Source organism: Arachis stenosperma, chromosome 6 (assembly GCF_014773155.1).
Source record: "Arachis stenosperma cultivar V10309 chromosome 6, arast.V10309.gnm1.PFL2, whole genome shotgun sequence".
Taxonomy (NCBI): domain Eukaryota; kingdom Viridiplantae; phylum Streptophyta; class Magnoliopsida; order Fabales; family Fabaceae; genus Arachis; species Arachis stenosperma.
The window spans coordinates 141,251,134-141,264,977 of NC_080382.1; the positions used below are offsets into that span (position 1 = coordinate 141,251,134).

Here is a 13,844-nt window from a genome sequence, read left to right on the forward strand (position 1 = left end):
TACTAGAAATCAAACCTGTTTTTCTTGTCACTGACAGGTGTGCTGCATTGATTGATTGTATATTGAACTGTGAAGGTACAACTATATATATATAAAGCATTGTTTATAAAAGATAAAAGTAAAGATAAGATAAGATAAGATAAAGATTAAAATTAGAATCGAATTTATGTATTTTGTTAGGCTGAATTTGTAGGGCACGAGACTTTTTTATTGTTGTCATGATAGGTTAAGGTAGAAAAACAGTTTGAGACTACCAGACTTCTTTGAGATTTTTTTATTATTGTTATGGGTTAAGGTAGAATAGTAGTTTAATAATAATAAAAGAAAACTTTCTAATACTAAGGAGGAATTTTTGTTTTGTTTACACTAGTAACTTGCAACTCTTAGAATAAAGAGGAAACATGATGAACTAAGAGATTACTATTATAGTTCTGGAGTCGTTTCAAATAATATTAAGGACTATTTTAAGTCTATATAATACATTATCTATCTTAAAGTTGCGATTGCATTGCAAGAGAGGAAGCTATATAGCAAGGAAAAAGGTCGTAATTGTAATCACGGGCACAACAAAAAATTTTATAAGAGGAAGACTAAATGAAATATAAAATAAAATAAGATATAATATAAAATAAATTAATAAAATATCATTTATGGCATATATCTTAAAATTTTAGTTTGAAAATAAATCATGTTAATCTATAATAATAGCTTGCATTATTTTAATTATAATGGACTACTTGTTAATTACAACTACTGTTAACATATTACATACAGTTACTAATAATCCAATACAAATTATACTTAATAAATTTCAGCAATATACTTTTTTTATCTAATATATATATATATATATATATATATATATATATATTTTAAACAAAGAAACTCAACATTAAAGTGGAGCGAAAGAAACCAAAAACCAACAAAAATTAAAAACAACACCGATTGTAACTATTAGTGACTTTTCAGACTAATAACTTATCCCACTTATCATCTCCGACATACCTCCATTTATATATATATTACTACTATTTTTTTAAAAAAAATTATGGTAACTATGGCACCTTAGACTCCATAAATCCGCCACTAATTGTAATGTTGATGTTTGGAGTGATAATTTGTGCCGCTATGTATGAAGACAATTCCATTGTTATTGAAGGGCCTTTCAAAACGTTGGCAGATTGTCGAAAACAATGTCGTAGAAAATTTAGACGAAGTTGTGAGAAGTTCAAAGAATGCTATAAGAAATGTTGCATCATGGACTGCCAAAAAGCTTATGTTATGCATTTTGGGCCTAGTACTAATGGTAACGATTTAAGTTACTATAAAGTGGCTGAGGCTTGTCCCAATGGCAAATATATTTGCCTCCTAAGAGTGCCATATAGGTTCAAATTTCTTTTGATGAAAAAGAGAGTATTAAACTATCAATGGGTGTGTATTTAAGTTATTGTGAATTTTTGTTATTTTTTAGTTCAATTATTTTTTATAACTAGTCCACTCTTTTATGAATATCCAGAAATCACAGATTAGCAAGTATTCACCTATATGACATAAAGTACAATTGTCTTTGAGAAACTTAAAATAATTCTCTTTTTTAATTTGTACGTTTCATAATGAATTGCACGGTGTAACCTTGTTTCATTTCTTACATCTGGTTCATCATCATAGTTCAAGTTGTAAATTCAAGCCACAAAAATATTTACACCAATATAAATAATGGATGTTCAAAACACATGTACTTTGTTCAGATTTTAAACCCGAACTAAATTGACTTGTGAGTTGTGAGATTAGGTGATATTTCATTTCATCTCTATCTATTTGTAAAATTATATAACAATCAATACACTCATGTTTTATAAAATATAATACTAATTTTGCAGTTATCTCTAAAAAATTACTCATTTTTTAAATTAGTTTTTAAGAAATTAAATTAGTCATATTAGTTTTCGAAAGATAAAGCATAAGTCAAATTAATCATTTCATCAGTTAAATAATAACGCATCACGTTAAATGTCACATGACATGATGTCATGATGATGACATGATAATTAATGTCACCTATTATAAGATGATTAATTGATATGTCACATAATAACACGTGTTATACCACATGTCATCTTACATATCATGAATTTATTTAGAGTCAAATTAATTCTAAAAGTATACACATAAATCATTCTCATTCTTAAAATTTTAAAAATTGATCAAATTAGTCCTTACATTATATAAATTTCTCTTATTTTTTCTTTATAATATTAAATCGTTAATATTTTTAATACTACTGATTTTAATATGATTTTTTAGACCTTAATAAATAAATTTTTTTACATAAAATAATAGAAATAATTAAAATTTTAAAAATAATTACTATATTTATTTAGTGAGATTCAAAAAATTAAAATTTTAAGTATATAATTAATGATAGTTTGATAAAATTACTAAAAAAAAGAATTTGAAAATGTAAAATGTTAAAATACAAATAACAAAATAATTTTGTAATAATTTAATTATTTTTATTATTTTATGTAAAAAAAATTGTTTATTAAGATTTAAAAAATTATATTAAAATTAGTAGTATTAAAAAATATTAAAATTTTATATTAAAAATAAGAAAGATTTATATAAAGATTAATTTGATTAATTTTTAAAATTTTAGAGATGAAAATAATTTATATGTATACTTTTAAAGACTAATTTTACTTTAAATAAATTTATGACATGCCAGATGATACATGACATGACACATGTTACTGACGTGATACATAACCAATTATCTTGTGATACGTGGCATTAACCTACCATGTTATCGTGTCAAATAGTACTTAATATGACATATCATTATGTAATTAATAAAAAGATCAATTTGACTTATGTGTTATCTTTTGAAGACTAAAATAACTAATTTATTCTTTTAAAAATCAATTTGAATAATAAATAATTTTTTATGGACGAATTTAACTATATAAAGTTTCCATGTAAATGTAGCACTTACCTTTTGAAGAGATCACTGGTGACTAGTATAATTTCCATTTTTAAATGTTCCTTTTGTAGTACTAGAGTTGCATGCACATAATCTACTACCAAATGGTTCTGTACCTTTTACATCAAGTATCCAATTACTCCTAATCCTATAGCTAAGAGCTATTTTGCATAGTTAATTTCCTGCACACTTTTCAGAACTACATTTTTTTTGTGGTTTGTTAAACTAACAAAAATGAAAAAAAAAAAAAAAGGAAGACCAGAAGAATATTGTAGATCTATACAAATTAATGTAGACACCGGTGGAGAGGAGAAGAACATGATGCATTACCTTACAAAACTTTCCTAGGCTTATTCTTTTATCTTTTCTTTTTTATACACAAGTAGAAAATTTACATGGATTTCATCACCTTAGGTACTGTTCAAGACATTCTTTCAATTTTTGGAAGGTCACAGGTTTTGACACAAATGAGTCCATACCATTTGCATAACATTCCTCTGCACTCTCTGTTACTGTGTTTGCTGTCATCTGCATCAATAATAAGATAAATTAATAAAGGCTCATTTAGTCATTTATAACAAATAAGATTTTGCTCATGGAAGATGCAAGTCATTTCAATACTAAAATCACTTCTTAAACTTTTTGACCTTGCAAATTTATATCAACCAATTAACATGAGTTTGAAAGTTCAGTTAATCTGCTGTTCCTGTAGTTCAATTCAGTATGCTTTTCACTTAAGTTCTTATATTCTTTAGAAGTTCTTAATTGGTAACTTAGTCTATAGTGCTAGTTAATCACCTATTCCTTTTAATTCAGTCTAATATTTTAGATTACTCCTTTCACTCCATAATATTTATCAATTTCGAAATTCAATATGTTCATAACTCATTATATCTGCTACAAATTTGTCCAAATAGATTGAGTACGAATATATCAAATTCGTCTAATTACTCACCGCAATAATGTGGATCCGCTTTCTAGGTGGTACACAACATTCATAATCTGAAATTTGTTGTATTTGTTCAATTCCAGAATTTTTTGCAGCATCCCAGTTTCCAGTTTCCTCATAAGATCGAATCAGTTTCGTCGTCTGAAGACCGTTCATAACTGGCATGAAAACGTCCTGTGAAAGCGCAAAGTTCCAAACTATTAGCAGAAGCTAAAAATTTCTATGCAGAAATTGACCTAAAATTATGAACATACAAATTAATAAGCAGCATTATTTCCAGCAATCATACTTGTGAGATAACCCATAAGCAAAGTATGAACTCCAACCATAACACTTAGTCACCATAAAACTGCTTTATACTTACTATGCATCAAAATTCAAACTGTTATCTATCAACTTCAAGAAAATTACCATGAGAATGATGTCATAAGTGTGACGCTGAACGGCACGAACGGCTTCCACTCCATTGTTAACAACATCCATGCTATACCCTAACCTCTTCATCATTGACTGTGTCACCATCACATTGATCTTGTTATCTTCAACAAGAAGAATCTTAGGCTTCAATTTAGAACAATCTTTAGTCTCTTCCGTCGGCGATGCACTGCTGCTAGTAACACATTGCGAATTCGCATCTTCCTTCTTCATCAAACCCTCACACGATGACTTTCTTGATTCATTCATTTGTTTCGAAGAATCATCACAACCGTTACTATGTGACGAAGGCTCGTGCCGCGATTTGGCTGAATGTTCACGGTGATCTTTTTCTTCGGTCGTCGATGAACTCGTTGATTCTGTCAGATCCGAAGCATCAACAACAACGGAAGATGAATCTTCAACGGAATTCGTTATCGCTTTGGAAGCGATGGCGTTTGGAGATGGCAATGAGAAAGGATTGGGCGGAAATCCGTTGAACTTGTGCGAGGTTCGTCTTGTGGATCCATTGGAAGAGAAGAGAGATCCTAAAGTGCGGGGTTGGAATTGGAAGAAGCCTTCCGTTAAATCGTCGGAAACGGCGTCATTGTTGTCCACATCGGAGAGTTCGTCGGTGTCGTCGGAGTTTTCATCAGAAGCTATTGAAACTTTGTACGGAAGTATGAATGTGAAGGTAGATCCAACGTGTTCTTTGCTTGATACTGTTAGACGACCTCCCATTAACTCAACCTGAAACATTTCATTTTAGCGATTCAAATTTGCTTCTTGAATTCTAAACCCTAAATCTTATAAACTTGTATACCAGTTGTTTGCAGATTGCTAATCCGAGTCCTGTGCCTCCATACTTTCGAGCGTGATCTGCACTCACTTGCATGTATCTTTTGAATAAAGTAGGTATGGCCTTTTCTGTCACATTATGACATTCAAGATATTAAATACTTGTCTGTAAAAATAGGTCAATCTTGTTTGAATCATAGCTACCTGGTATTCCAATTCCTGTGTCATACACATCGCAACGAATCCACACTGTTGTTTCAGTTGAGTGATTTTCCTCCTCAGTGTCACCACCATTCATTGAGTAATCACTCTTAACTGAAGATCGAAATTCGTTGTTAAACGCGTGATCACTGCCATGATGATTTTGATCACTGCCACTCTTAGCTAGTGTTGATGGATATCTATGATCCTTCACTCCATTTGAACAAGTTGTTGATTGTTCTGAGTTCATCTTTTGATTGCATTCTTCTGTTTTCGCAAATGGTGGCTCTGTCACAACATAAAGGTTTATTCCAACTTTGCCTTCATGTGTAAACTTCACAGCATTGCTGCAATCATATAATATAAAGCATCAAAATGTAAACTAAAAGAAATACATTTCTTATTGAATTTATAACTTCAATCATACTCTAAAATTATTTTATATATGGAGCAAGTTGCAACATTAGCATATTTTTTAGGGTTTATACCTGACTAAATTTGTGAGAATCTGACGAATTCTTAACACATCTCCAATGACCTGAAATTATGCATGAACCATTCTGTGAATCTTTTTAGTTAATCATTTCAATATCAAACAATGCAAAAGTTTGGCAGAAAATGTTGCATAATGTTCTTACCTCAATAGGTATGTCATCTGCCACATTCCCTTCTAAGGTTAGCATTTTCTGCAATGATGCTGCTGCTGTTTGAAGTACATGCTTTACTACCTCTCTTGGCCGGAATTTCGTGGCTTCCAATTTCATAGCTCCTGCGCAGAGAACAAGCGACTTTATGCACACGAAACGGATTCAAATGATCCGCTCCATATACAATTAATATTCTGATTATTTTATGAATTCAGTACAAATATTTGAATAATCTAAATTAGTCTTTATACAACTTTCATGTGCAGATAGATACCTTTGATGACAAGGAAAGGCGCGAAAGGATTAAGATTCTAACCTGACTCAACCTTGGAAAGATCAAGAATGTCATTTATGAGTTGAAGAACCAAATCTCCTGAAGATATCATGACATCCAAGAGTTGTCTCTGCTCGCGATCAAGTTTTGTCGTAGAAAGAATCTCAGCCATGCTCACAACTCCGGACAACGGTGATCTTATCTCATGAGACATTGTTGCTAGCATTTGTTTTGCTCTCATAGTCTCCTCTGTTAAAAGGGAAGGAATAAAATTAACCTTTCTTGCATCCGAAGCAAATTAAAACAAAGAAGAATCCAGAAACAAGTTTATCAAAACTCAAACCTGTAATATGAATGGTTTTATTCAGTTCAGTCTCCTTTGCTTTCTGAACCGCAATCTCTTCACGAAGCTTCGCCATCCTTTCTCTTTTTCTCACCTAAATAGTTTTGTGAAGAATCCAATGTAAATAACATATCCAAAATACAAGAATTGAAGTAACAATTTAAAACCAAAATTTTTAACAATTTACCTGATCTGTTATTTCCATTCCCATGTAATTTATTCCTATTGTTTCACCTGCCTTGCTAAACACAGGTTCTACATATATCAAGAATGTTTTTGACCCGAATAGATCTGTCTCGAATGTGATTTCCTTTTTTGCAGGTAATCCTTTCTCCATAACTTCCCTTTTAAAATCTTGAGATTCTTTCACACCGGAACCTGTGAAAATTTCGACATCTGTTTTTCCTATGATGTCCTGATAAAGCAAAACATAATGAGACATTTAAGGCATAGTTAAACTCTGTTAGCAAAAGAAGTAAACTAAGTTATGAAGAGTAAAGAGGATTCAACAGATTATGGTAAAAACTATTTAATGCAACATAAATGATTTGAACAGGCGAAATTCAGCTTCAACAGCAATCTTTACCTCCTCTTGCAATCTTGGATAGTGATTATAGATAAAGCGATAGCGCAACTCTTTGTCCTGCAAGAAAAATACATCAGAGAATCAGAATTCTCCAGACTAAGAGATCACTCATAATTGCAAATAACTATTTAACATTCATAATGAAATTAATGATGCACAAATTGAAACAAGCAAACAAGTAATTTGATACTAATTCTGAATTTTGTAACAAGTTTCTATATTTATTCATGTTTTCTGCACCAATTTGATCGCCCCATCATAATTAATACAAATATAAAAGAAGAATTTGGTTGCACACATCACTTATTCTATGCAGCATAGCATACGGCGAATTAATATTAGAACTAAGAAGGTTAAAGAACTTCATAAAATATGCATGTGATTTGTGATATAGTTTACTACCACTTCTATGAAGTTTTGCTGAAACATATTGCATTATTAATACTACTACATAAATGCATAATTTTCTTTCATATTCAAGAAAACAACAACTGTCAGATTAACAAAATTGGTATATTAAAATGCTTGCTGGCTCCAACTTTATAAGTTTTAGACTAATTTTGATATCAAATTCCAGAATTCTTAAAATATAAGAACCAAAATTACTCACTGAATTGTACCTGGTGACCAATGACAACAGGTGCATTTTGAAGTATAAAATGCAAGAAATTATCAGCTCTCTTCAGAATCTGCGACAACTCTTCAACCGGCGAGGACTGCCTCTCAATAGTCTTAATGCTTTCTTGCAACTTATCCATAAGCGTCTGCTCGCGCTGCATACTCGCCTCCAACTGTTTTTCCAGCTGCAGCGCGCGCTGCTTCCAGTATACAACAGTATCATACTCTGCATCAATCTCAATCCTCTTGTTCTGCACAACAACATCACTTTTCCGGCTTGGCAGATCCTGCCAAGTGTAATAAACTTCATCCAATATAGAAACTGGCCTCTTATCATCTCCATAGTCTTCCTCAAACCGATTCTCTTGCAATATCTCCAGCCTCCTTTGCTCAACTTCCTGCCTTTGCCTGCTCAAGTTGTCGAGTTCTTCTCTAAGAAGGCGAACGGCGTTGGCCTGCTTATACTCCCAATGTTTCATTAAGTAGGCTAATTGTGAAGAACCTCTATCTGTATAGTTAGTTAGCTCCATTAATCGCTGGAAATCAGCTATGGTTGGTTCCTCCATGATTGTAACATCTTCCAACATGTCTTGATCTCTGCCAGGCTTCTCTATATTGAACTGCTTTCCTGCGTCTGTTCCGATATCTTCCGGCCACATTGAAGGCAGGACTTCAACTTCCATGTCCTCAATACATTCACTCTCCAATTCCATCTCACAACCCATGATTGCAACCACAATAATTGCATCCAATTTTCTTTCTTTATTTCACCCTACAATTCACAACTTGTGATTTCAATTTCAATTTCAACTTCAACCATCAGATTCATAATCAAAGTCCAAATTCCAGAACACTGATTTTTGCTAGCAGCAATAATCTGGTAATAAAAAATAAATAAATAAAAAAGGTTACACATAAGTTTTCAGCATTAAACTTGAAAATTGGAATGCATATATATAATAATAGAACTCAGTTTCCAAGACAGAAAGTAGAACTGAAATTAAACTCAAAAAAAAAAAAAAAGAAGTGGAACATTGAAAGTAGTCAAGATCAAGAACTTTAGACAAAAGTCACCAACTAAAGAAGAATAAGGGGAAAAAGTCATCATATGAGACGACAATTAGTGGTTACTGGTTAGATTTTAATCTAACAAATGGCAAAATTCATGTGCTGCACCATGATCAAAAGACAAACAGTAGAAGAAAATTATGAGTGGTGGGCATGAAACTATATAAGATTTTTTTAATATAAAGAATTAAGAAAATAAAAAATAAAAACAAAAACAAAAGAGGGGAAGAAACTTGAACATTTTGATCAAAAGTTGAAGTGGACGTGAACATTCACAAGAAGAAGAAAGGAAGAGAAGAAAAACATAACAAAATAACACTCAAATTTCAATAAACACTTACAATTGCAAATCAAAGCTAATAAATGATGAATGGTCTCAATTACAAACATGAAGGATGAAACAAATAAGATCATTATGACCAACAAATGAAATCAAATTTTTTTTTAAAAAAAAAGGAAAATTGAAAAATGATATAAGAATTGAAAATTGGGTTCCTTGAAACCAATCCTATAATTAGTGATAAAAAAAACAAAACCATCATTACAATGACATGAATTAAGAGAGTTCTAACCTTACTGCATTAACTGAATTAAAACCATTTAGCATGTCACCAAAGAAAGGATCATCAGAAACATATGAAAAACTGAAGTTGACAATGTCCAAAAAGCTTTCCCTGTAGATCTGAGGAATCTCTTCAACTATGGAGTCAAAACCATTCAATGAAAGAGAACAGAAAGAGAGAGAAAGAGAGAGAGAGACAGAGAGAAGAGAAAGAAATAATTTTAAAAAAATGAAAAGAAAAGAAAAGATTCAGGAAGGACACCATGTGATTGTAAACTTCAAAGGGTAAAAGAAAAATATAATTTTTTCTTAAAAAAATCTTTAAAATGAAAAAATTCCAAACAAAAATGTAAGAGAACAGAAATCCAAGCAGCCATGTGCATTAAGGAGGTCAAATATGATAAAATAGAAATGGTTCTTTGGCAATATACTATTCTTTTTTTTTCTTCTTAGTTGTCTTTGCTGTGTCATATTATGAGGCAGCAATGTTACCCTTCACAGTTTCAGAGCTCTTTTTTCTTTTATCATTGTTGCATGCACCACATGAAACCAAAAGCTATATTATTAGAAAATCATTTTTTTTCTTAAATAATTTTTTTCCCATAGAATAATACCTTTCTATAAAATATTTTAATCACATTTAAAGGAACAAATTAAATAAACAACGAAGTTTAAAAATTAAAATATACAATTTTTTTTTTAGAAATCAAAACCAAAAATCAACATTTTACCATTTTTTTAAAAGAATTAATTTGATATATTGATATATTATTATTATTATTATTCAATCATATTTTATATGTATAGATGATAATTTAAATAATAAATTAAAAATAATTATTTTTGTTAATATTACACTGCATAATTATATGTCCGTACATACACGAGCTACATAGAACATATTATGTTTTTCTAATACTTTACACCACCAAGTATATAAAAGATATTTAAAAAAAACGAAAGAAAGAAGATGTGATATTGCATATTATATATATAGAAGAATATATGGAGCATAGAAAATTTTCACTTTAGGTGGTTGAATGTTGATGCAGGAAGTCTCCATGAATAAGAGAGGACACTTGTAAAAAACATATTAAACAAGTAAGCAAAATATAATTAGATAAAGATCGAATACTATATTAATTAAACGTGGTGGAAGCTAAGACAAGAAAAGACTAAAAACTAATTGAAGTCTACATGCATGAATAAACGTCACTCTAATCAAATCAATTTAGTGGAAAATTAAAATAAGGCAACGAACCCACTTGAATCTTATATATGAAAAACTTATTAATAATAATAAGCCAATATTTATATATAGACATACATGTATAGTAGTAGCATATTGCACAATAATAATAAATATTTGAATCAAACAATCACATATATATTATTGAAAAAAAGTTAAATGCTTTTAAAATATTAATATTTTAATAATTTTAATCGTTAATTTTAATTAAAAAATATATAATATATTAACTAAAACATTAGTAATTAAAATTACTTGAATACTAATATTTTAAGAATATTTAAAAGTTATCTTATTTTATTATGTCTCTTACTATTTATTTGAAAAACATTAACAATTGAAAGTTCAGTTAGAGAAAAAGACAAAAAATGAATTCATTTTATTTTTATTTATATTTATGGATAAATTACCAAAAATACACTCGAATAATTTTGTCGTCAATAGAAATGCATTTAAATTTTGTTATTGACAAAAATACTTTTAAATAATGTAAAAATGCGACAAAAATACCCGAAAATAATATTATTTTTTTGTAAGGGGCGAACAACTTTTGTATTTAACAAACTGTTTAACATTTGATCCAGAATTTTATAAGAATATTTAGATAACTATTTAAAAAATACACACAAAAAATTGGATAAAAAATTTATCTATATTTTTATTTTTTAAAAGAATTATTGATTATTGACAAAAAATTACAAAAAAAAATATATACTTATTAAAAAATGATCAAATTTTAAGAATAAAAATATCTCTTTTTTAATTATATTTATAAAAAATTACATCAAAATTCAATTTTTAAAATATTTTTTAAGAATATATATTTAATATTAGGTTTTTTTATTGTATTTTTTATTTATTTAAATATATTTTTATCAATAATAATATTTAAATATATTTTTATCAACGACAAAATTACTCAAGTGTATTTTTTGTGGTTTATCTTTTATTTAATTTTTTATTAGTGGGGAGATGGATTTTTTAAATCCGAAGGAAGCCATTGATGTTCCCCGCCATTTCCAAGGTGACGTACGCGGGATGTGGTGGCTGAGAGCGTGCACTCACGCGCCATTTGTCGCGAGTGAAATTTAATTAAACTTATTTTTATTATTATCATTATAGAGAAAACAAGTCACATGATGGATCTATGCTTAAATGCATAGTTTACTATTTTACTTTGTGATGCGATGCATGTATTTGAGACTCAATAGGGCGGTTGCACAGATTCTTAATTATATAAATAAGATTATCTCTGATCACCCGTTTTAGATTAATTGAGTTCTGAAGTTAATGCTTATCATGGTAGTTTACAGAGTACAGTGATAATTATATTTTTAAAATTTTGACTTTAAATTAATTAATTTTTATAAAAAAAATATTAATTAAGTTTTTTATAATAATAAATAATAAATATGTTTGTTCTATCGTCTATTAATAGATAGTACAAAATAAATAAAATTATTTATATATTTTTTTATTTACAGTGTTCTATATGAATATAGACACGATGTAAATTTAAACAATAAAATATATTTATTATCTGAGTTTATATATAATTTTTATCAACTATTTATATTTATCATAAATTTTACTAAAACAAGCAAAATTTTGCTTCAAAAATAATTATTTATATAACGATCTTTTTAAAATAAACAAAACACAATAATTAACGGTACGTATAAATATCACCTGTAAATTTTACATAATAAATTAATAAAAATATATCATATATTTATTATTTGCTATTTTAAAAACCAAATTATTTTTTTAAAATTAATTAATTCAAAATTAAAATTTTTGAAACCTAATTATTATTTTATTCTAGTTTTTAATTTGACTATTTTTTTATATATGTTAATCAATTATATTAAATATATTAAAATTAACTATTAAAATTAATTATTAAAATAAAATATATATTAAAAAATATAATATATATTAAAAATAAATTAAACTATATATATACATATATTTATAAATATAGTGATTATTTTTAATGATCGGTTTCAGCCACAAATAGATTTTTGTGCGTTAATATGATATATGCATGTGTTTGGTTTTATAAGTTGCTTTTGATTGGTTAAACAAATCTAACACGTCAATGATTGATTGTTTCGAAGTTTAATAAACCCTATATTAAAAAAATTGTTAAAATAAACCCGTGATTGGCATCATGTCATTAATTAGTAAATGACTAGTAAGTTTTTTTTTTTTTTCAAAAGTACTCTACTTCATGCAAAATGCTTCATAGGGAAATAAATAAAAATTAATGACTTTAATTTTCATCTACTTAATTACTATAACAGAAATCTTAAGATAGCATTAAACAACGTGTTAATGCCGTCCGCATATATAAGTGATTTATTAATCAAGTAATATCAAACTTGTTAATTGAGAATAGTAAAATAATTTGTTCCATAAAGCAATAGACTTAAACTAATTATAAAGAGACACATATAAAACACAAGTAACCCCACAATAATAATAAAATCACGTCCTATTAGTTGGAGAGACATGGGTAGTGTGTTATAAATTAAATGAAATGAAATTAAATTGGTTTGTGTAGGATATAATAAGCACTAAAACACATTGTGATATACCTCCTGTTTGTTTATGAATATGAACAACTAAGCCATATTCTCTCTCCTTTGTTGTGTCTGCTCCTTAAACTCTGTCAGATTAGCCATTTGCATGTGATAGGCTCCTAATTTAATTTGCACTAGTAACTACGTCAACTCAACAACTGCCACGTGGCTTGTTGACTTTTGTCAAACATCTTTCATTTTTTTTTTCTTTTTGAGGGATCAATTTGTATATATTATTAGTATTTATTAATACAACAAATTTTACATAGATATATCAAATTATATATCGTTACATTGTAAACAATTATTTTTGCTATGTGAGGAGTTAGACAACCAAAATCATCTTATTCATATATAACGATTAAAAGTAGATTTCTTTTACTAATATATACTAAGGTTGTGAGAATCGGATCGGTCAATAAACTGGTAAAGTCACTAGTTTAATGGTTTATTGGTTTGACTAGGATTTAACCAAAATTCAATCGGTTTAATTAAATATTAAATAAAATTATTAAAAAATTTAAAAATAATTTTAAATATATAAATTCAATAATTTCTAACTTAATAAAA

The 13,844-nt window shown here is 28.4% G+C and overlaps 1 protein-coding gene across 1 annotated transcript; it reads right to left on the bottom strand.

The window, feature by feature from the left end:
• Positions 1–3,017: 3,017 nt before the first annotated feature.
• Positions 3,018–9,604, bottom strand: LOC130932748 (histidine kinase 5-like). Its single transcript, XM_057862157.1, has 13 exons — positions 9,451–9,604; positions 7,813–8,687; positions 7,193–7,249; positions 6,794–7,021; positions 6,607–6,700; positions 6,306–6,512; positions 5,981–6,111; positions 5,831–5,880; positions 5,346–5,689; positions 5,167–5,270; positions 4,341–5,093; positions 3,936–4,103; positions 3,018–3,508 (listed from the first exon to the last, which is right to left on the bottom strand). Exons 2-13 carry the CDS (start codon positions 8,533–8,535, stop codon positions 3,386–3,388), a joined length of 2,982 nt encoding a protein of 993 aa, XP_057718140.1. The 5' UTR covers positions 8,536–8,687; positions 9,451–9,604; the 3' UTR covers positions 3,018–3,385.
• Positions 9,605–13,844: the final 4,240 nt, after the last annotated feature.

What these genes read in the sequence shown, in the direction of transcription:
- LOC130932748 (XM_057862157.1), bottom strand. Translation starts at nt 8,535, where the DNA reads ATGGGTTGTGAGATGGAATTGGAGAGTGAATGTATTGAGGACATGGAA. An exon ending in CTGTTGTCATTGGTCACCAG is followed by an intron (nt 7,250 to 7,812) that starts GTACAATTCAGT and finishes TTTTTCTTGCAG; the next exon opens with GACAAAGAGTTGCGCTATCG. An exon ending in TAGCAATCTGCAAACAACTG is followed by an intron (nt 5,094 to 5,166) that starts GTATACAAGTTT and finishes GAAATGTTTCAG; the next exon opens with GTTGAGTTAATGGGAGGTCG.